The sequence below is a fragment of the Aspergillus sydowii genome (genome assembly GCF_001890705.1).
Source record: "Aspergillus sydowii CBS 593.65 unplaced genomic scaffold ASPSYscaffold_2, whole genome shotgun sequence".
In the NCBI taxonomy this organism is placed as follows: domain Eukaryota; kingdom Fungi; phylum Ascomycota; class Eurotiomycetes; order Eurotiales; family Aspergillaceae; genus Aspergillus; species Aspergillus sydowii.
Genome location: NW_024467860.1, coordinates 1,265,126 through 1,286,131, shown reverse-complemented (window position 1 = coordinate 1,286,131; position 21,006 = coordinate 1,265,126). Strand labels below are relative to the sequence as shown.

General features: G+C 50.8%; 7 protein-coding genes across 7 annotated transcripts; 2 read left to right on the top strand and 5 right to left on the bottom strand.

The window, feature by feature from the left end:
* Positions 1-411: 411 nt before the first annotated feature.
* Positions 412-2,974, top strand: ASPSYDRAFT_85860 (uncharacterized protein; the record flags this gene model as incomplete). Its single annotated transcript, XM_040851573.1, has 2 exons — positions 412-486; positions 548-2,974. The coding sequence occupies 2 exons, from the start codon at positions 412-414 to the stop codon at positions 2,972-2,974; spliced, it is 2,502 nt and encodes an 833-aa protein (XP_040705970.1).
* A 1,633-nt stretch (positions 2,975-4,607) lies between these two features.
* Positions 4,608-4,993, top strand: ASPSYDRAFT_27814 (uncharacterized protein; the record flags this gene model as incomplete). The annotated part of the gene is made up of 2 exons (XM_040844443.1): positions 4,608-4,776; positions 4,842-4,993. The coding sequence occupies 2 exons, from the start codon at positions 4,608-4,610 to the stop codon at positions 4,991-4,993; spliced, it is 321 nt and encodes a 106-aa protein (XP_040705969.1).
* Positions 4,994-5,206: 213 nt separating this feature from the next.
* On the bottom strand, positions 5,207-6,871 carry ASPSYDRAFT_146077 (questin oxidase family protein; the record flags this gene model as incomplete). The annotated part of the gene is made up of 5 exons (XM_040841586.1): positions 5,207-5,307; positions 5,370-5,780; positions 5,847-6,206; positions 6,313-6,615; positions 6,718-6,871. The coding sequence occupies 5 exons, from the start codon at positions 6,869-6,871 to the stop codon at positions 5,207-5,209; spliced, it is 1,329 nt and encodes a 442-aa protein (XP_040705968.1).
* A 785-nt stretch (positions 6,872-7,656) lies between these two features.
* On the bottom strand, positions 7,657-12,792 carry ASPSYDRAFT_27812 (UDP-N-acetylglucosaminyltransferase; the record flags this gene model as incomplete). The annotated part of the gene is made up of 3 exons (XM_040844442.1): positions 7,657-8,286; positions 8,346-10,965; positions 11,024-12,792. The coding sequence occupies 3 exons, from the start codon at positions 12,790-12,792 to the stop codon at positions 7,657-7,659; spliced, it is 5,019 nt and encodes a 1,672-aa protein (XP_040705967.1).
* A 1,367-nt stretch (positions 12,793-14,159) lies between these two features.
* ASPSYDRAFT_27811 (uncharacterized protein) lies at positions 14,160-14,504 on the bottom strand (the record flags this gene model as incomplete). Its single annotated transcript, XM_040844441.1, has 1 exon — positions 14,160-14,504. The coding sequence occupies one exon, from the start codon at positions 14,502-14,504 to the stop codon at positions 14,160-14,162; it is 345 nt and encodes a 114-aa protein (XP_040705966.1).
* Positions 14,505-15,820: 1,316 nt separating this feature from the next.
* On the bottom strand, positions 15,821-17,515 carry ASPSYDRAFT_1167175 (60S ribosomal uL11 domain-containing protein; the record flags this gene model as incomplete). The annotated part of the gene is made up of 5 exons (XM_040840185.1): positions 15,821-16,439; positions 16,848-17,172; positions 17,243-17,363; positions 17,419-17,452; positions 17,512-17,515. The coding sequence occupies 5 exons, from the start codon at positions 17,513-17,515 to the stop codon at positions 16,270-16,272; spliced, it is 654 nt and encodes a 217-aa protein (XP_040705965.1). The 3' UTR covers positions 15,821-16,269.
* A 256-nt stretch (positions 17,516-17,771) lies between these two features.
* On the bottom strand, positions 17,772-20,750 carry sec23 (GTPase-activating protein SEC23). Its single transcript, XM_040846145.1, has 7 exons — positions 20,462-20,750; positions 20,281-20,411; positions 19,931-20,225; positions 19,388-19,870; positions 18,235-19,332; positions 17,988-18,181; positions 17,772-17,938 (listed from the first exon to the last, which is right to left on the bottom strand). The coding sequence occupies exons 1-7, from the start codon at positions 20,552-20,554 to the stop codon at positions 17,914-17,916; spliced, it is 2,319 nt and encodes a 772-aa protein (XP_040705964.1). The 5' UTR covers positions 20,555-20,750; the 3' UTR covers positions 17,772-17,913.
* Between the last annotated feature and the right edge of the window lie 256 nt (positions 20,751-21,006).

Below are 21,006 nucleotides of genomic sequence, written 5' to 3'. Positions count from 1 at the left end.
GCGCCTCTCATTAGCTCTAATTAGTTTGACTAGCTCTTATATCACCCCTTCTCCCGCTCGCTCTCATCCTGCCTCCCCCGCAACTTGCACCGCTCCACAGACTTGGAACACACCTCTCCAGACTCGGCACCGTTCTCGCCCATCGGTTCAACCCGCTACTTTGGATGCTTTAAATCCCTCCAAGATCCTTGGACAAGCTGTCTTCGCCCCTCCAGATTGGGTAGCTGAACATATCGCCGCCATACCCCGACCCCACGCTAGGCTTCCCCACCCGAACCCCGCACAGTTCGTGATCTTCCGGGGGCTGACGCTGTGCGGACAACGACAAGTTATCTGCGTCGGGATCCCGCTTTGTCTCCTCATCTCCTCGGAACCCAATGCAGAAGTCGCTATCAAACTCGGCTGCTCGCCATGGATGACTCTCGCCGCCGTCAGTTTCATAGTTGTGACCCCTGTCGCAAGGGCAAGAGGCGCTGTGATGCTCCGGTTTGTGGCCCTCTCTTACCCTGCTTTAACATCGGCTAATACTGATATCAAAAATTTCTAGAGCAACCGGGAGAATGGTAGCTTTGATTCTTGCACCAACTGCAAGCGATGGAAAAAAGAATGCACATTTACCTGGCTTTCCTCGAAGCCAGCGAAGCGTGTCGACCCCAAAGGACGAGCAAGACCAAGACCGGGCGTTTCGACTGCTCCTAGCAATCCTAGTACTGTTAGCAACCCTAGTAGTAATAGTGGTGGGACACCTCCTGATCCAAGTCGTGTTGTCCCCTCCATGGTGGGCTCCTATAATGTCCTCCTGGACGATGGGCCTCACTCTGCTTCGCAGTGGTATCCTACACACCCCAATGATATGTTCGCCTCCTCAAATATTGCTCCCCCATCCTCTTCCTTGCTTCCAGGAGGCGCGGTTATCGGGGAAGAGTTAGGGCCAAGTGATGGCCCATCCGGTTTATTTTCGTGGAATATGAGCGTTCCAAACGACTGGCAGGTCAGGGATGTGACTGAAGAGCCTGATAATTCGTTTAGCGGACTCGAACCGCAATCAGTCTTCCCTGACCCTACACTACCAAATGCCCTTGACAATACATTCGACGTGGTCCAGCAACTACAAGACTCATCCTATCCTTCATCTTCCTCTTTCGAATTCACTTCCCCCGATTCATCAACGGCCGATTCTAATCAGCGCGCGAAGAAACAAAATCCTCAATGGAGCTTTTGCCTCGCTTCCGATAATACAGCTGATAAATACGCTCGTTCAACGATGACGCGGAATTTGATCCGTATATACCACGACAGTATGGAAAACGCGTTGTCATGCTGGCTGACAGAGCACAACTGCCCCTACACCGACAAGATTAGCAGCCTGCTACCATTTAATGAAAGAAAGGAATGGGGCCCCAGCTGGTCGAATAGGATGTGCATCCGGGTCTGTCGGTTGGACCGCGCTTCCTCTTCATTACGTGGCCGGGCACTGAGCGCGGAGGAGGACAAGACCGCAGCACGTACACTCCACTTGGCGATCATGGCATTTGCCTCGCAGTGGACTCAGCATGCGCAAAGAGGATCAGATCTATACGTCCCCGCTCCAATCGATTATGACGAGCGATCGATCCGGAAAAACGTTTGGAATGAGGCACGCCACGCCTTGGAGCACTCAACAAGGATACCCTCCTTCCGAATTATATTCGCAAACATCATATTCTCTTTAACCCAGAGTCCCTTGGACCACAGTCAAGATGAGCGCCTAGGTCAGCTATTGGAAAACGACGGTGCACCGAGCTTCCTTGAAACCGCCAACCGCCAGCTTTTCAACTTCAGGCACAAGTTCGCCAGACTCCAACGGGAGGCGCCTCCCCCTCCAAGTGTGAGGGAGCTTCGGAGGGGGTCGGTAGGGTCGACAATGACTGATGTACTGGAGATGCCAGCGTCTTCTACGTCTGAGTCTCCGCAGGCCGATCCGATTCTAGCTAGTCAGGACCATCGCAGTACTCTTGGTCTCATGTTCTGGCTGGGGGTCATGTTTGACACACTGAGCTCTGCAATGTACCAGCGACCATTAGTGGTGTCAGATGAAGACAGTCAGATTGCATCAGCCTCACCTCCGGTATCCGAAACCGAAGAGCAAATCGACCTAGACTGCTTCAATATCCCCCAAAGTGGAGTGCGCAAAAAGCAAGATGTATGGGGCGACTTCTTCCTCCGCAGTCCTCTCGAGCGCCAGGAATCCACACAAATACAAATAAGATGGCCATGCTCTTATGAAGATGCTGCGGCCGTTCTCTCCGAGGCAACGCCCGTCAAAGTTCTGCTTTATCGCCGCATCACACAACTCCAAACCCTAATATACCGAGGGGCAAGCCCTGACCGACTTGAGGAAGTCATTCAGAAAACCCTGCTAGTCTATCAGCACTGGAACTCCATATACCAGGGCTTCATGCTCGACTGTGTCGCTAACCACGAATTCCTCCCTCCTCGCATTCAATCGTGGTACGTGATTCTCGACGGTCATTGGCATCTTGCCACGATGCTTCTAGCAGACGTGGTAGAAAGCATTGACAACGGACGGCTCGGCTCGAGGCTCGGCCGCGAGGCTCGACAAGCCACAGACTTCGTCTCTAATTTGCGAATTGATAATGCATTGGCAGTTGGTGCCCTTGCTCGTTCATCACTACACGGACAAGACCCCATCATGCTCCGCTATTTCCACGACTCCCTTAACGAGGTGGCTTTCCTCGTTGAGCCGTGGACAGTTGTTCTCGTCCATTGTTTCGCCAAGGCGGCATCAATCTCGCTAGAGAGTATACATGTCATACCTGGCGAGCCCATGGATGTACTGTCGGAGAGATTCCGGCAGAACTGCGAGTTCTGTATCTGTGCGCTTCAGTATCTTGCAAGGAAGTCGGATATGGCTTTCTTGGTGTCGAGGAATCTGTCCAGGTCGTTGGATTTGAAGCTCAGCCGGATACCATGAATTCGATGATGTATGAAATGAATCTAAAGTAATGAATATGACAAGAAAAGTATGTAATGAGGGATCGAAGTTATGACAGTATATAAATCTGCATATTTCTACACACCTTAGCCTGCGAGCTTCGTTCGCGTCCGTGGACGACACAACCCCCCCTCCCCCTTAAACAAGCAAAAGAGGCAGTAAATCGAACGATCATGATCCTTCCACGATCCTTCAACTGTCTGTGTTCCTATCATTCTCACGCCCTAGTGATATGACATCATGTCGTGTCCGGCCCCCAAGCAATTGCCAGCGCCCAACAAGACAGCTCCCATAAATAATAAGCGTTTACCATCGCATTTACAGACTGGCCTATGTACCTTCTCCATGTGTGCATATACCAAGTATCTCGCTACCGAAATCTTTAAACCAAATCTACAAAGCCAAATAATCTATCCAATCTAAGCCAAAACAAAACACCGCCTAATCAGCCACATCAACACACCATGGATGAAAACAAAACCAAATCCCAACCAACCCTCAGCCTTGACCAAAGAAATCTCCTCTTCGTCAACATTAAAACCAGAGTCAGAGCCAGAACAAAAACAAACTACTTCTTCCAAACGCCCTGACCCGTCCTTCTCATGGGGCGTGACGCCCTCCGCAGAAGCAACCATGACCCGAGAAGTGGACAAGGATCACCCCGTGCACAAGATCCCGCTGGAGAAGCAGGAGAAGATGAGAAAGAAGGGGATCAATCCCGTGCTGAAGGCTGAGATGGATGAGAAGATGAAGGGCGAGGGCGGATTTTGGACTAGGGTTGGGATGACCGCTATGGGGGGTGGGTGGATCAAATGAGATCCTACCAGTAAACCGCTACATGTATATACGATAGACGTACTTGGTAAAATAAGGTAAATATCGTTTATTTTTGTACATATGGGGCGCTGCTAGTACCAAGTCTTGTTGCCGTTAAGGTAGCAGTAAGGCTGACGGGATGCCTTGAAACTTATGACGCATCCACACCTTGTTCTCGAATCCATGTATTATCATTCATTCTCCATACTCTGGTCCAACAAACAATTGGACCTCGCAAGGAATGTTGCAGTTACACAAGAATAGTGCAACATAATGTCCGCATTTTCTTGCCGCCGTGGCTATGCTCTGGTTGCCTGAAACATTCCCATAACTTGGTTGTTCATCTCGATTCGCTTCTTGAGGCACTCGCAGCCCGACAATAGCTGAATACGAGGACTCCTTACATCACCACTTACCCACTTTTCCTCGTGTTTGCAGCCCAAACCCAAAGGACAGACTGTGTAATTGGAGACTTCACTTGCCACGGTCTCCGGTTTCGGCTGTGCCGAGCCGACGGGAGGCCTTGAATGCTGATCGTGTCTGTTCTGTATAGTGTCAAAGCCACGTCAATCGACCTTGCGAGATGCGAGATTGGGGACGCTCGGGGGGTTAAAAATAGGTTGAACCGTAGACAATGGGGGGAGAGTGAGGTAGCAGGAACCAGGAAGTATACAGAGCGAAAAGCTATATAAGCCTTCTTCAAGTCCGTTGGATTCATCAGTACCAAAACAGCCTCACAATCAATCGCTCAATAATCCAAATCAACCGACCTCTTTATAACACCACCACCATCAAAATGCGTTCCACCATTCTTGCTACCGTTGTCGCCTCCCTCGCTGTCTTCACCAGCGCTGCCCCTGCTGAAGACAAGCGCCAGATTGAGAGCGTGTCACTCACCTTCTACGGCGCGAATGGCCAGAAATACAGCCAGACATTCTCTACTGACGGGGAATCCACTGATGTCGGTAAGTTTCTATAATTCCTTTATAACAGCAGAAATTCTCTCTGTATTAACAGCGACTGTCTCCAGACAACTCCCTGGTCGTGGACAGCGTCTACAACCCCGGCGGCGCTATCTGTTCAGTTTCGGGCGTCGAGGGAGATGTCTACTCTGTTCCGATTAACACGCACAAGTTGGACAAGCCACAGGCTATCAAGTCTGCTAGCTGCCACCACCTGTAAGGTATTTGTTTAGTATTGGGATGGATGGTTAATGGAGTATGGCTTTGTTTCTTCCGGTATAAAGACTTGATGTGTCGATAGACGGCAAGTTGTGTTATTATTGAATCCAGTATCTCACTTATAAATAAATGTCAATATCTTAGAATCAAGTAAACTGTCAAAGTAAGATATGGAGAGTGGAGATAAGTTGCATAATGAATTGTAAAAAATGAACTATAACTTGGCCCGATCCTCAATCTGCGCCCAAGCCTCGTCGAACCCTGTTGACCGAACCCACATTGTCTCTTCTTCCTTGTCCTTGACTGAATCAATGACTTTGACATATCAATTAGCAACTGGAAACCCCATATTCCAAAGAATAAGCAGTGGAACCTACCCATGTTTCCAATCCTCAGCCATGCATCCCCCGTAATCTTGAGCCCTAACTCCCTCGCCCTCCCCTCATACGGACGACAAACACTCTCCCCGTTCTTCAACGCACGTACCAACTTGGAAAGATGTCCGTCGTCCCGCGGGTGTCTGTTACCCTGGACAATAAGGGCATCCCAGTTATTCGAGATTGGGTATTTGGTGATTTCATCGAGATACAGTTCTGGTGCGTTGCGGGAGATGTACATCATGAGGTCCATGCGTCCTTTGGCCTCCAGTAGGCGGAGCTTCGTGCGCGTGTCGAGGAAATCCAGTGCTAGGATCTTAGTGAAGAAGATAGACGAGTTAACCGTGTGGATATAGAAGAAGTCAAACTTGACCTGTTTGGATGGGCGTTGGGACGCAGCGGTGAAATATACTATATCACAGTCAATCAACACCGATCTAGATCCTTGGAAAGTGGGAATAAATAATTCAGACTCACCAGAAACATCCACCATCTCCACAAACCGCTCCCACATCTGCTCTTCCGAAACCGTATACTGCGACGCATACTTGATCATCTCGTCCGGCGCACGTTTGAGAACGCCATCGCGCAGTTTATTCCCGTCCTCAAAGTGGACCGAGTTGGCTAATTTCTTGTCTGCGCGCGCCTCTTCCAGTAGCTGCAGCATCGTCTTGTTCGTCTTCTTGCCAATTCCACCGGCGGCCTTCTCAACCGGGAAGAGAAACTTTGGCCCCGTCCAATCGTCGTGGATTGCTGTCTGCGCGAGCGCTTCAGCGACGATGGCCGGCTGATTGAACTCGAGCGCGAAACCAAGGTGGATTATTGGATGGAGCAGGCCTGTATAACATCTTCAGTAACCCTTCCCTTACAAAACGTAAAGACAAAGCCAAAAGAATGATTAAAGTTTGTTAAGCAGGGCAGGGCAGGGCAGGGTAGGACATACCACCAAACAACCTCGCCATCAAACTTTCCGCATTCTCATCCTCCTTAAACAGGTACTCTTTCAAAACAGACTCGACACCAACCCGTTGAATCTCCTGCTGAAAGAACGCGAGGAAATTTGCATAATTGCCCTCGTCGCCCAGCGCCTGGCGGAACTTGCCTTTGTCGTGGAGCGCACGCACTGCATCCTCATTCACCGCCAGTGCAGGTCGCTGGTACGCCTTATTCCGCTCATAGGCGGCGCGGATCTCGTCTGGTGTCGCGCCCAGGGCGTAGATTGTTAGAATGTGGTGCGGGATGTGGTCTGATACATGTTAGCATACATGCATGGCATTCATCCCCACTTTTATCCTCCTTTTATCCTCCATTACTAGGCATGGATTGTTTCCTTGGGTTGGGAACGTACTATGGAAGCCCTTCTCATTGAAGTAGACATGATGCTTCTGCAGGTCCTCCTGCAAGACCTCGCTTGCTGTCCTGGCTGACCCTGGTGTTATACCTGTGCTCCAGGCACCGGTGTCGGATTGTGGCGAGAGGTGGACTTTCGTTGCGGATGCCATGTCAACAACAATCCAGTAAGTAGTAGTGACCTATTCTACCTCACTGAGGAATCTGGATATATTCAGTGTTCAACGACGATTAAATAGTAGGTAGTCTGCACAGAGCCCAGACCAAGGTATTATTATTATAGCAAAGCTGGTTGGTTGGTAATCAGGATTGCGATTAGTTACGTCACATCCTGCACCTCGGCTACTGAGTGTTACCCTGTTACCCTGTCTGTTCACGGTCACGAGTCCAAGTCTCGTATACAAGCTTCCATTTCAGCACGGGCATGATATTTAGTTGGTGGTTCGGTCAGACTGAATAAATTAAAAATCGTGCTAATACGTTTAGTAATGCTATCATGCTAAACGGGGAGTGTCTAGACCGTTCCCAAAACGCCTACCTAACCCTATCCGTGTTAAAAGATACCGATATCTCATCATAACCATCGTCCAGAACAAGAACAAGAACAGAAACGAAACATGCCTTTTAAACGTTAACCAGCCAGCTGCCGGTTCAGCTCCCAACAATCCATCCCATCGCTAGCTACCAGCCCAGATTCATCCAAACGCCAGAATGCAATACAATCCCTGTTCTACAGCTGTAGCAGGGTCATAGGATTTGAGGCATGTTCCACAGATTCAACAAACCATAATAAACGAAGGCGAGAGACAGCCTTTACGAACAGAGACATTCCATCCCACAAAACTCAGACAGCGACAGTAACGACAGCACCAAACAAAAGAAAATCCAAACCAAACGAAATCAACGCTAATGGGGTATATTTCAAGATGCGCGCACATCACAACCATATATCACCTTCTTCGCCATTCACCCATTGATTCCACACTCGCTCGTAAGCGTCTTCCAAATCACGAACCCATCGGTTGGTGTCAAATAGTGAGCTTCTCCATCGCTCCTCAAATAACATTCTGCGGAGCTCAAACAACCGGCCTCGTGCTCGTCCTTCCGCCCCAGGCTCGTAGTATAGATTCCGGCATAGGTGGCTTGCTTTGTTTTCGTAATCTTCATCAGAAATGGCGATCAGTTCCTCGCGCGCTTGGTTCCCGGACTCGTTCTTCGGTAATGCACTGTTGAGAATGCTGCTTGCCATTCGAGAGCACATCTTGTACTTGTAGCGCGGGAGTGTCAAGAGCGGAGTGCCGCTCCACAAGACGTCTGTTGCCGTCGTGTGCGCATTGCACTCTGGTGTGTCAAGAAACAAGTCCAAGATCTTTGCCCGCGCGATGTGGGTATTCTTAGGCGCAACATCTGTGAAGACAATCCGAGATGCCGTCTCCTCGCCCGCCCAGGCTGCAGCAGTCTCCCTGAGATTTTGCTCTCCAAGGTCGGGAAAGCGCAGAAGCCAGAGCACCGCATTTGGGATCCTCGCGAGAATCCGCAGCCAGGTCCGGAAAGTTGTAGGCTCAATCTGAATGAATTACTCATTAGCTCTGTCCGTCAAAATAAATCGAAGAAGGGGAGGAATACCTTGTAAAGCTGGTTGAAATTGCCCAAAATGATAGTATCATCGCTGAGGTTAGGAAACAATTCCTTCCGCATGCGCCAGCGTCTCGTTTGCTCATGCTCCCAAGCAATGGACGAGTCTTTTGCGTCAGGCGCGCTCTGTCGATGGTCACAGCAGAAGAACGTATCCCGAGTATATACTATCTTCTCTCCGTACACCCAGTTTTCAGCTTCTTCGCTATGGTCTTCTTCAAAAGATCGATCTTCGATCCTCGTCAAGCGATTGCCTGGTGAGAGGGTGTCCGGAGGTATAGACAAATTGTCGGCAAGAATGTAGTCACACCATTCCGCGCCTAATGTTCCCGCAAATCCCATGAAGGACATGTGAATCGGGGCTGGTCTCGCAGCAAAAACCTCATTGCGCGCACCCCGGGTGTATCCGTTGAGGTTAATGAGGATGTGAATGCCATCTTCGACTATCTGCCTCACGAGCCGTTCAACAGGCCATCCGCTGGCATCGTAGAACACGGGCGCCTCTTTCTCAATCTGCTGCCGGTGAATCGACTTGTCGCTTGCGGTGGTCGCATAGCAGTACGCCTTGACTTTGGTCGGGTTGTGCAACCCGAACACCGACTGCATCAGATGGGCAAGCGGGTGGTTGTTGAAGTCAGACGATACATATCCAACCTTGAGGTATGGGTTCGGAGGAGCTGGCGGTGGGTAAACCGTGGGCGGCAGCCATGGAGACCGCAGGGTCGAGCAAGATATACGGAGGCCATTTCGCTGGGAGATCTGTCGAATCTGTTTCGCCGAAAGTGGGCAGGTAAACGTATGAAAGGGAAGGACAGTTGGTGCGTTTGGTGCCGATAAACCAGCAGGCAGCTGGGGCCGTCGGTATTTGGACGATGGGTACTCCCTGCCATAGATGTAGCGATCCTGGTACCATCGCCATGTAATGGCCCTGATCACGCGTTCCACGAGCTTAACGATGCGGGAACCCTCCCACTTCTGTCCAGCCCAAGACTGGAGCAGTGCAACCAGGGCTCCAGCCGCAGATCGACGACGACCATCCACCGCAGGAATCAGTTGCGCGCACAGCTGCTCGACCGTATTTGTTGTCAAGAGGCCACGGCCCCAGATTTCACCCTCTTTCAGCTGTCGATCGACAATGTCAACCACACGTTTAATCCACCCAGAGCCCGCATCAATGCCGTACGAGTCACGAAGCATTCCTTGGTCGTCCACATGCCAACGATCCAAGAAACCGAATGCATTGGCGATGCCCCCGCGGCCCATCCAGTTGCACACCGAGTTCAGAGCATTAGCCAACCCACACACGGCCTCTGCAAAGTCCGGATTCACTTTCACGGCGCGCTTGTAGTATGAGATTGCGTCGTTGACTCTTCCTGCATCTTTAACTGCATTCGCGAGGTTTGCTAGTGCAATATCGAAGTTGCCATCACACTGAACGGCCTGCTCGTACATGCGGATAGCCGCTTGCAGCTGACCGATATCCTTGAGTAGACTGCCGAGATTTGTATACAGGTGAGCATGCCGCGAGTCGAGATGGAGCCCATAATTATAATAAGCCAGAGCCAGTGACACTCCGGTGCCAGGAATGACTCCAGGTATCTCTGGGTGCTGCATCTCCCCGCTGGACCGGGCAAGACCCTTTCCAGGCGCATTGTTGTGGATACCGGCAAGCAAAATCCCAACGTTGTTGGCGGTAGAAGGACTCGGTTGAAGGGAAAGCGACAAATAGTATAGAGCGAGGATGTCCCGAACGCCAGGTGCAGATCGAGGGGCACCATTAGTATTACTATGGGCGCTTGACATGCCGTCCTGGTATATCTTTGCCAGCGAGAGTAACGAATTGCTTGTCGTGGATAAAGCAGCCTTCCTTGCCAGGCCTTCCGGTACATATTTGATCCCTGGCGGTGTTCCACATGGAGCAAAGACCAATTTTGACGTCTGGAGTGCCTTGTCGGGGTAGAGCAAAATGGTCTCCTGCGGATCGTGATGGTCGGACCCCATATATCCGCTGCGTGAGCCTTGCGAAAATGCGGCGAAAATCTGCTTAATGAGGGCTTGAATACCATGGCGCCTTCGTCCCGCGCTAATTAGGATAGCATCCTCAAAGGCTACTGCTGCTGCCACGTAGTCACCCAGGGCATATAGCATGTTTCCTTTGGCGTGAACAAGTGCGAGCATCCGGCCGTTATCGCAGCCCGAGACAGAGTATCCGCTAGAACCGTACCCAGCGGCAACGCCTTCTCCAGACTTGCGATTGACAAAGGCCGACCGGCTGAAATCATCATCGTAATCAAATGCGGCCTTCTCATATGATCCCAAGTCGGACGCACTGGAGACTCGGCTATCGGCGTCACTCTCGGTTTCACTAGCGTGTTCGTCGGCTTTGAAACAGTCACCGTTCTTGGACAACCGTAGGGAGTTCTGCACAAAGTCAATAATGTTGACTGCCTCCTTCCCACGTTGACTGCTGCATAGAAGACCGATGAGATGTTCAACGGCTTCGAAATAGCTCGGGCGCAGTTTTACAGCACGAAGCCAGTGTTGCAATGCCTCCTCCCTCCGGTCCAAGGCCAGTAGGGTGGCTGCAAGATTAGAAATAGCTTCGACGTGTCTAAAATCAGGTTAGAAGGAATAGACATTGAGAAAAGCCAGTACAGCCAAGTACTTACGCTGCATCGCGTGCAATGATTCTCATATACCATCGCATCGCCTTGTTATAGTCGCCTAGACCGTAAGCGAGACATCCACCGAGAAGCATGCCATCAATCCATTCCCAGCCACTTTCCATGCAAAGATGTGACAATAACTCCAGTGAAGATGCCGCGTTTGCAACCGTTGTGTTCTCACTTAGTGAGCTGGAAGAGAAGGGTGAGCCCGAAATAGAATTCAGACGACCCGTTTGCCTTAATCTTTCAACCAGGTGATTATTCCCCGTTAATTGTTGGAATTGTGAACCAGAATGGCGGTCATAACGATGACTTCTATTAAAGTTAGCTTCAAAATCGATTCGCGCAGTAAAGCAAAACCTCAAAGCTGGGAAACCGTACTGGCTCGAGGGATAGCTATTATGTCGAGAGAATTCAGGTGCAGCCGTGTGTGAGAAGTCAAGGCCGGGTTGGCGTGGAGGTTTAGGGTAAATGCTAGGTTTCAATATTCGTTGGGTCTGCCCATCTTGAGTGACATTCGAGGCACTATTACGGCGTGCTCGGTGGATAGACGCGAGAAGATCGACATAAACACCATGCGCCCATGACAGTACCTTTTCCTTGAACTCTGCGTTAGCTGCCCTGGTACCGGGAACCGGCCCAGAGCTCTGATATCCGCCATTTCCAGAAGTACCAGACCATGACGCAGACGGTTCATGTAACGGCGGTCGTGTCGAGAAACCAAATCCAGAGTTGCTTTGGCGTGTATGGAACGGTAAAACACGTTGGTTGTTTGAAGTATCAAAGGTCTTCTGCTCTGAATGACGCGGAGGGAAATTGTTTTTCACTGAACCATCATGGTTAAATACGCCCAAGGGGGTTTGATTCCAATCCCCGAGCTCCAGATTATTTGATGGGATACCACCCATGGCGAAAGATTGCTGCCCCGCGTCGAAGAATTGCGGAGCGGAATGGCCGAGCGGATTCGCAAAGGGGGCTTGTTGGTTTAAACGAGGTTCACGAAACGCAGCAGGGCGATATGGAATGTAAGCGCCATCCGGCCAGTACGGACCGTATGGTGCAGTTCCTGCGGATGCCGTGGGCCCAATGCATGGCTGCAAAGTAGCCGGGAGCACCGTAGGGACATACGCTCCATTGTGCCAGTAGAACCGCTGCTGAGATCCTTGCATCGGTAGCGTTTGGTTGAGCATCGAGTCAATTCCTTGCGCACCATTCAACGACCGTATCCAACTAATCCCGTTGAAACTCTGTGTCAATTCCTCCGCCATGGCGTTGCCGCGACCTGGATCAGTCTTATGCATGGGCGGAAAGTTCAATTGCTGGGCTGTTGACGATTGATCCAGGGTGGGCTGTTGCCAGGAATCAATCGGAAAGCCGGTCTGGGGGGAAACCAGCTGACCCGAGTCCAACTGCGAAACCAATATGTGCTTCGACGCCGGTTGAATCGTCATATCGCCAGGTGTACCATCGTATCCAGCCGCAAGGGTCCCGTTGGGCGTTTTCCTCCTCAACGCATGTTCCCCAACATTGTTCAATGTCAGCGTCGCCGAATGGGTAGGGTCGTGTATACCAGGACGTTGGACGGGGTGAGGATACTGCAGCCGAGTTCGGGGGACCGATTGAAACGAGTTGTGGTTGGCGAAATCATACTGAGGAAGCGGCGCCGCGAATGAATTGTCCAAGCTATAGTTTCCATTGTGCGATTCGGTTTCGTGATATCGATTTAGATGGTGTGGCTGAACTGGCGGGAATGGCGCCACAGAGGGTAACATGTTGGGCCCTGGCACCTTTCCTGTTGCTTAATTTTCCACCACACTATCCAAACCGGTGACAATTCGTGTATAGATGTAAGAGTTGGTATAGAGGGAGAGAGGAGAGAAAGTATTAAGCGAGAGAAATGAACGACAAAGATAGAGTCGGGAATAATAATGAGGCAACGCGAGGAGGGAGTGAGGATATAGATTTGAGATATAAATCAGGCGACGACCCAAGACAGAGAGAGCGGTCAATAGAGTCGAGAGACATTCAGATCGGATTTATCGACAGCGAGCATCCTTCTTGAAACGCTTCTTACACCTCATCCTGGGCCGAGCCAACACGGTTGAAGACTCAAAAACGCCCCCCACGGGTTGTCTCGGGGCTCGACATGAACACGAACGGTTGTGACGGGCTGTAAAGAGGATCCGATCCAAGAAGCAGGAGGTAGTTGTCTGAAGAGGGTTGACGAAGGAGCGAAGTGACCAAAAGTCAAGTATGCTTGACTGTTAGCGCCGGATTCCAAAGGTCGAGGACAAGACACGCAGGCGATCCGCTCGGAGGGGCGCTAGTAGCGAGGATGAGATGAGGAGATGCAAGGGAGTGGAAAAGGGAGCAGAGAGTCACAGCCCAAATCGGAAGAGTGACGCAGGCGCCCGCAAGACACGGTCAGCAAGAAGACAGGAGGCGCTTGGCAGCAATGCTGGATGAATGCTGACAGTGACGGCGGGCAGGAGCCGGGAAGAGTCGAGGGAAGACAGTCGGTCGGGAGGGAGAGGGCGAGAGCCAGGATAAGGACCAGGATGAATATATTATTTTATCGAGAGAATTAATACGAATCAAAAACAAAAAGACGAAGATCGGAGGAAGGAAAGTGGACTGCGTTAAAAGAGAGTGGAGGAAAAGGCTGAACATGGCACCAGTAGCTGATCACCCAGCTCTGTTTTAGTATTTTCTGGTTTACTTTTTTTTTGTTGCATTTAATTCTACTCTTTTCTTTTTCCTTCTACTTGCATCCGTGCATTCTGTTTTAATAGTATTCACTTAACATCTGCCATGCACTATACTAATAGACCTCCTCAGTGGTGACTGGTGAGTGGCTAAGAAACCATGGTGAAGGCGGACGCAAGGAGCTCGTTTGGGGCGGAGATGATCCCAACGGTCGGCGGAGAGGAGAGGAAAAGGGGGGAAAGTAACTTTAAAAAAGTCTGATAAATTAAGACAACCTTGCAAAGGATGCGGAGTCTGGGGTACGCGAAACGAGATATAAAACCACTTGTGATTTCCGCGGTGCACGGAGACGATCTCGGCCGGCTGTGAGAGCCAACCTTTGAACTACTAGGTAAAGTCTTGAGAAACCCAAAAAGCATCAGGGCGCGGCCGGTCAGAGGGGACGCGACGATGAGTTGATCGAAAGACTTGGAGTTGGGGCTTTTGAGAGCGGAGCCTCCCAAACGACAGCAGTCAGTCGTGTCGTGAGTCGACACGACTGGACTGGTACTGTGTCGTAGCGTTGAGGCGGATCCCGCTTGGAGGGGGAGGTGGCTTGTTGGTGGGGGGAGAAATCTCGATGGTGACCAGTGCTGAGACGGGAGTGGCCAATGACGATCCGGAACGGGAGAGGAGCGGCAGCTGAATGGATGCTCGATGAAAAAGATGGGATGAGATGGGTGGAAGCAGTGGATAAGGGGACCAGCAGCAGTGGAGCCAGCGAACAAGCTGGCCGCATTGGGGAGTCGGGGAGGCCTGGCTGGCCGGGGGCCGTGTGAAGAGGCTGAGGCGTCAGGATCGACTAGGCGTCTCTGGGCAATTTCGTCAGAAAATCACGGACGGTGGCGGATGGAAGGGTGCGCATCCGAATATGTCCTTCCTACACGCTGCGTTACAGAGTCTAACTCATGGCATTTGGCAAGTTGTCGCGGACTCGCGGTGGATGAGCGCCCGCCCAGTCCCGCTTGAGGGTGACGATCCAACGGCCAGAATGTAAGCGGGACCACCAAAGCTGGAGTGATAGCCACTGGGGCAGAGCAGATCCAGGTCTGCTCAATGTCAGTGGTCAAGCCCGGTCCATGATCCAAGACCCCAGTGGCGCCCAGAGGGATCAGGGCGATCTCGCACTGTTCCGAGCGCCAGTTGCAGTCCAGCAAGCCTGTGCAACGGGTGAACAAAGAAAGGCAACTGGGACGGATTCCATCCATTCAACCACTCGAGGCGCTGCATGCAAGTAAGCCCTGGAAAAAAAGATAGGTGCAGTTGGCTCCAGGGCTGATGGATATCTCTTATGCATGGCCGCAAAGGCGCAAACGCTGTGCTCGGTATATATTGCTACAGCAGATGCAACAGGCCTCCCTCCCAGCCAGGACTGAAGTACACATCACAAAATCCAATAATATAGGGGTGATCAAAGTCAAACATGGATTCGGAATGGTCGTTCATTATCTTCACTCGGCATTTAGGGATAACTTAACCATAGGGCCTTGTCCACGAAATATACTCGTTTGTCAAGCAGTCGACTTCGTAAACCTCTTGCCTTTCCTCTGCACGAATCATGCAATCAACAGCTCGTACTCCATAAACTATATCGATACCCAGACCATCGACATTCGACAGGCATGTCAGGTGGAAACCGAAGTAGGTCCGCTTGTGACGTCCACGAGCGCGACTATCAATGAAGATCGGCAAACTTTGCTTGTTTCAAGGCTCGAAACTTTGAGGCATGGTGGCCTGAGTCCTCAACTCTTCGGAGTACACTTCCACTTTATCTCAGCGCCGCAGGTTCGGCAGAATCCATATCGACGTCTGACCGCAACTATGATCCATAAATATGCCTTCCCGTCAAGCAGTGACTCATCTTCGCACTGGGGCAGAAACAGACAGGAGACTTGCATCTCGGCGCGTCGTACCAGGAACAAGATTACAAGACAGCTCCGCGGCGGTGATCACTGATTACTATGGAAATGTCTGTGGGGAGAGAGCGGGATCGTCGCCTTTCGGTGCTTCCTATCAACATCCATGGGTCCAATAACTTTCCTCCGTTCGGTGTACACAGTACACCCATTATTCAGTCGTCTTCACTGTGCGACAAACGGGTTGGACTTGGTATACGTATGAGGCGAAGAGAGAAGAAGGAAAAAAACCCTCGACCTAGCGACAGTTTCCCTCCGTTAGGCTTTCAATAATATTATTAATAGCTCTGCTGTTCCCAGGCGTTAGCCACGACGAAGCGCACGAGGCCCAGGCGCATCGCCTCCTCGACCGAGACGCTTGATGCTTCGCTGATTCGATGTAGCCAAACACATACCTTGCTAAGCCTGCAGCACATCCTGGTCCCCCTAACGGGACTAATGCAGAAGACATGCAGCTTGCGATAAACTAAGCCACATTCACAAGTGACGGGTGAGACTGTGATGACGAGAGCAGGAGCATTTCAAGGCTGATACGCGGTAAGTGACAGATAGAAAGGTAAAATGATAGACAAAAAGATTGATATTATATTAGGTTTGATATGAAACTACGACGTGTCCACTGGATCGACCAGACCGAGTATTTTTACGAGTGATGTAGACCAAAAAAATGGACCACTGTGTCCACAGGAAAAGTAAAACTCCTCCCAAGAACACCGCGGTGAGTAGAGGGTCGTTGATCTTCTTTGCGCAAAATAAGCCTATACCACGAGGTATTGTTCAATCCAGGCCCGAAGGCGGGAAGGAACGGTAAGAGCCAGAGTGTTGCAAAGGTCAGAAAAAAATGTTGGGGTTCGGCTGCAGCATGCTCGAGAGCCAACAGCCAGCAAGCCACACGAAGCTTGTAGATATGGAAGGGAAGTGACTACCCGTATCCAGTGAAACAAACGTGAAAATTCAGATTGAACGCAAGTGGGAATCCTAAAGTCATGAATCGTAAAAAGCTTTTGTTTGTTGCCGGTGTAAAGCAATGATCCTATTCGCTGTATCTAGCATCCCAATACAAGTTGATGAACGCCATAACAATCACGACCATTGTTTACTCGGAGGGGACTATTGAAACAATTAGCATCTGTGCATATTCCAATCAGTTTCGTTCCAGGACTTACCGTCAATCTCGCCAGCCTTGATGTCATCGGAGACATCCTTAGGGCTGCGGCCATCGACCTTGCAGCCGACAGAGAAAGCAGTACCGAGGATCTCAAGGATGGTACCCTTGAGCTCCTTGGCAAGAGAGCGCTCACGCATCTTGCGAGCGATCTCAACGATCTCGTCCAAAGGAATGGACTTGGTGTGCTTGATGTTCTTCTCCTTCTTGCGGTCACGAGGAGGCTCCTTGAGGGCCTTGATGACAAGGGAAGAGGCGGAGGGCACAACCGAGACAGCGGCCTGACGGTTCTGGATGGTCAGACGGACGGTGACACGGAGACCCTTCTGTATTGTTTGGAAAAATCATGAATTAGCCATCTGTGTATTCGCGCAAATCGGACTTCCGATTCCTTACCCAGTCGCCAGTGTTCTTGGCAATATCTTCACCAATCTTCTTGGGAGACAGACCAAGGGGACCGATCTTAGGAGCCAGAGCAGACTGGGCTCCGACCTCACCACCAGTCACACGGAGGTGGCTATAGATGTCGTTAGTCTTTGCATCGAGCGCAGAGAGGAATTTTCGAAACTTACATGATCTTCACCTCATTGGGGTCGAACTTGGGAGCTGCCCAACGAAGAGATGTTAGCCGCCAATGTTGACATAGCCAAGGAGATGATACTTACGCATGGCGAGTGCGAAAGGTTGTCGATCTACCTTGGTGTGTTGTTGGGTGGTTGGTGTAGAGAGGAAGGAAAGTTTCGAAGCCGAAGTTGAACATTTTGATGGGGCCGTCCGCACCTCCAAGCTAGGGGCTAAGCGAGCCACCCAATTAGGAAAAACTAGTAGGGCTCAACCAAATAAAAGTCACGTGACACTACCCACAGCTTATACAAGCCCTAGTCTACAGAACAGTCAGAGAAGTAACCCAGGTTCTTCGTTGTAACCAGTGTATTGAATTTATAGAAAGTAGTTGCTAGATTCGGGGTAACAAAGCGAAACACATAACCGCTAAAGATACACACGATCCGAGGACAGACGTCAGACCGCCCATTGCTCTCGTAATCGCCATTACCTTACTTCAACATTTAACTCGTTCCAGAGACCGCAAGCCTTTTACAGGGTTAGCACGGGTTACATATGACTCTTCGAAAAGACTTACTTCATAAGGTGGTCCATAAAGGTTTGCAGAGACACGTCGTCGGTGAAAATAGTCTGTGAAGAGACACCTCCGCCATATCCCCCTGTCGTATGCGTCGTGGACGGGTTGAGCTTGGACAAGAGAAAACGCGCTTGGGAACCACCGGCATCACACACGATGAATCGGGGCAGCGGGAAACGTTCGGAAATAAGTTCCTAAGTATTCATCAGTATTGGTTTTATAATGATTGCCGAAGTGAGTAACATACCCTTGCGTCTTCCTTCGGTTGGTCAAGGAGGACCTTCAAATTCTCGTAGCCTTCTTGATCCTGGTAGCCTGCCTTTCTCCATTCGGCAATGGTTTCTCCATGGAAGATAAGGATATGGAAGAATGTATCCAAAAGAAGGATGTGAGAAGGCTGAATGGAAGCCGAGTCTAGCAAGACTGGTTGACTGCCTTCGTGCTCCAATGAGTATGAGTCCAGTGTAGGCTGAATCATAACAAGAGAGTCCCCAACATCTTCGTGGTTGAGAACATGGCGATAAAAGGCGGTCTCATCAGGCGAGTTATTGAAAACCTGCAAGAACTGACTTCTGCGGAGATGGAACATGAATTGAGGGTAGAGTGTGAAGTTCTTTTCAAGTCGGAATGACGTTGGGTCATCCTTGCGGTAATCCGCAAAGCGTGAGCAGAGCCGAATGAGCATTCTATCAACCCATCTGAGGACATCAGGGCCATCGTCAACTTCGGCCTTGAAAACACCAATGCGAGCCATAAGGACAGCGGCGGCTTCCTGGTCAAAGGACTGCGCAAGAGTAGGATCACCAGCGGGTCCACTGAGGTTCCGTGCAACGGTGGTGACACGCAGATGGAAGTGCCCGGAAGAACTCTGATAGTAGGTTAAAAATTGCATCATGCCCCGCTGAGGCCCTTGTTGCACAGCGGCAGGGCCGCCCTGGTTCGCAATTTCGAAATAAATTCCGTAGCTTGAAGACGGATCGATTCCACACATTTTCCAGGCACATGTGTTACCAATACCACATTCTGTCTCGCCCACTGAGCTAGACTTCTTGTTGAGGGAGACAGCATGACCAATGAGGCCAGTGACTTTAAGCTCCTTTGTAGTGAGTACTTCGAGGGATGCATTAAAGCCCATCAGAAGGTTGTCATTTGCATCCTTGTCGAAAACTCGAACAAATGACTGCTTGAACTGAGATGAGGTAAAACTGTCAGTAAGAAGCATATGACCTCCGGTGTAGTTCGCGAGATTCTTCATTTCCAAAAGACCAACTTGGTCAAGGCAACCGGCGAAAACGTCAACCACATGGCCGTTATTCGCCGCACGCTTGGCGAGACCATCATAGAACTATTCTTGGTTAGCGATTGCGTATATCGTGAGCTGTGGTAGAGCAAGAACTGACCTTCAATGCCTTCTTGAAGTATTTGATGTTATCGCGGTCGATGTCGTGGTGCGAGCGAATAGGCTCCTTCAACTCAGGGCTGACGACAAGACCAGGGCCTTCTGTAGCCGCACCGCTTGTGAACATCATGATATGGGCTCCGGCGTTCTGGAAAGAGGTTTCGAGCAACCCGATAGCAACACTAAGAGCAACACCCGTGCATCTCAAAGGACGCTTATCATTCGCCACAGGCCAAGGGTCACGCTGCAGCTGCTCAAGCATATTCGTGATTTGGAACTCGGCTTGCTGAACAGGTAACAGGAATCGTGCGGCAGCGCCAAGCGGCGGGCGAGCGGGCTGTTGAGGGACGTTTGGCATATTGGGACGCACCACTCCGGTGCTGAGGCCAAGCATCTCCTGGACCTGCTTCGCGTTGTAATCCTTACTGCCGCGGAAAACATATGACTTGGCGCATTCTGCGTACCCAAGCTCGTGAACTTGTGCCTGTAAGTGTCGTCAACAATCCGCCCCCAAAGATGTCTTCTGGACCAGGGATTTTCATACCATAGTACCGAATGTGATCAGACCGACGAGAGCATTTGGGGGAAGCAGGGACAAGCTCATGATCAATGAGTCCTTCACAGCCTTCAGGCTGTCATCCTCCTGACAGGTATCGACGACAAATACGAAGATAGGAGGGGCGGGGGCGGGGCGAGCAAGTTGATACTCGATGGTCGTGCTCATGGGGTGAAGTTCCGGCGGTATCGTGCTCTCTGTGATGTCCTTGTAATGTGGAGGAAGGGGGTTCCGCATCAGACAGAAGGGGCATATCCAAATTCGGGCGCGGACGTCGACGTTGCTGAGGTATGTTAGCGGCGAGGTGTAAGCCCATAAGGAATAGGTACAACGCATACGCATAAGGGTTCAAAACGGCCCTACAGGGCGCTTTGCAAGTCACCGGCTCATATTGTAGGAGGGGAGCATCTGGCCGCTCCTTGAGAGGCGTGTAAACAGCACCGATAGGGACGACGAGTCGGGACGCTTCCTATTGACAGTTTAGTACGAGTGCAATGTCTGGGCCCGTATGGAACTCACCATGCGTGAGCTGGGAAACGTATTCCAGCTCAGCCTGATACCATCACGATCCTCGACATCGCTCCATTGGTCCTTCAAGGCCTCGTAGTCCATCCTGCCGTGCAATCGGAGAACAGCTGGGGATAGCGCAGATTACTAGATCGGGGCAAAACCGAGGGCAGTTATCCGATAAACACTCAATTTAAACACTCAGAAGAACCACTCCGAGTACAACCTTGCTTCAAAAACAAAACGCCGACAACTGTTGTTGTCCGGAGGCTCAATGCGGGGGCGTTCCAGCGGTGTTGTGGGAGTAGGAGCTGTTTGAGGCCAGGTTGCAGCACGATGGGTCGCTCCGGCCAACCGTACTCAGTCACGCTAGTGGCCTTTAAATTCCCACCGTCCGAAGCTTTTTTCCGTCTTTCTTCCAAATTTCTTCAAACCGCCGACTCAACACTCAGCTTCGAGACAAATTAGTGACGGAGTTGTTTTTCTGTCGAGCGAAGAAAGACTTTGACCCGTTGCTGGGCACCTGGCTTTGAAAGGTCGTTCCGATCCTTTTGGAT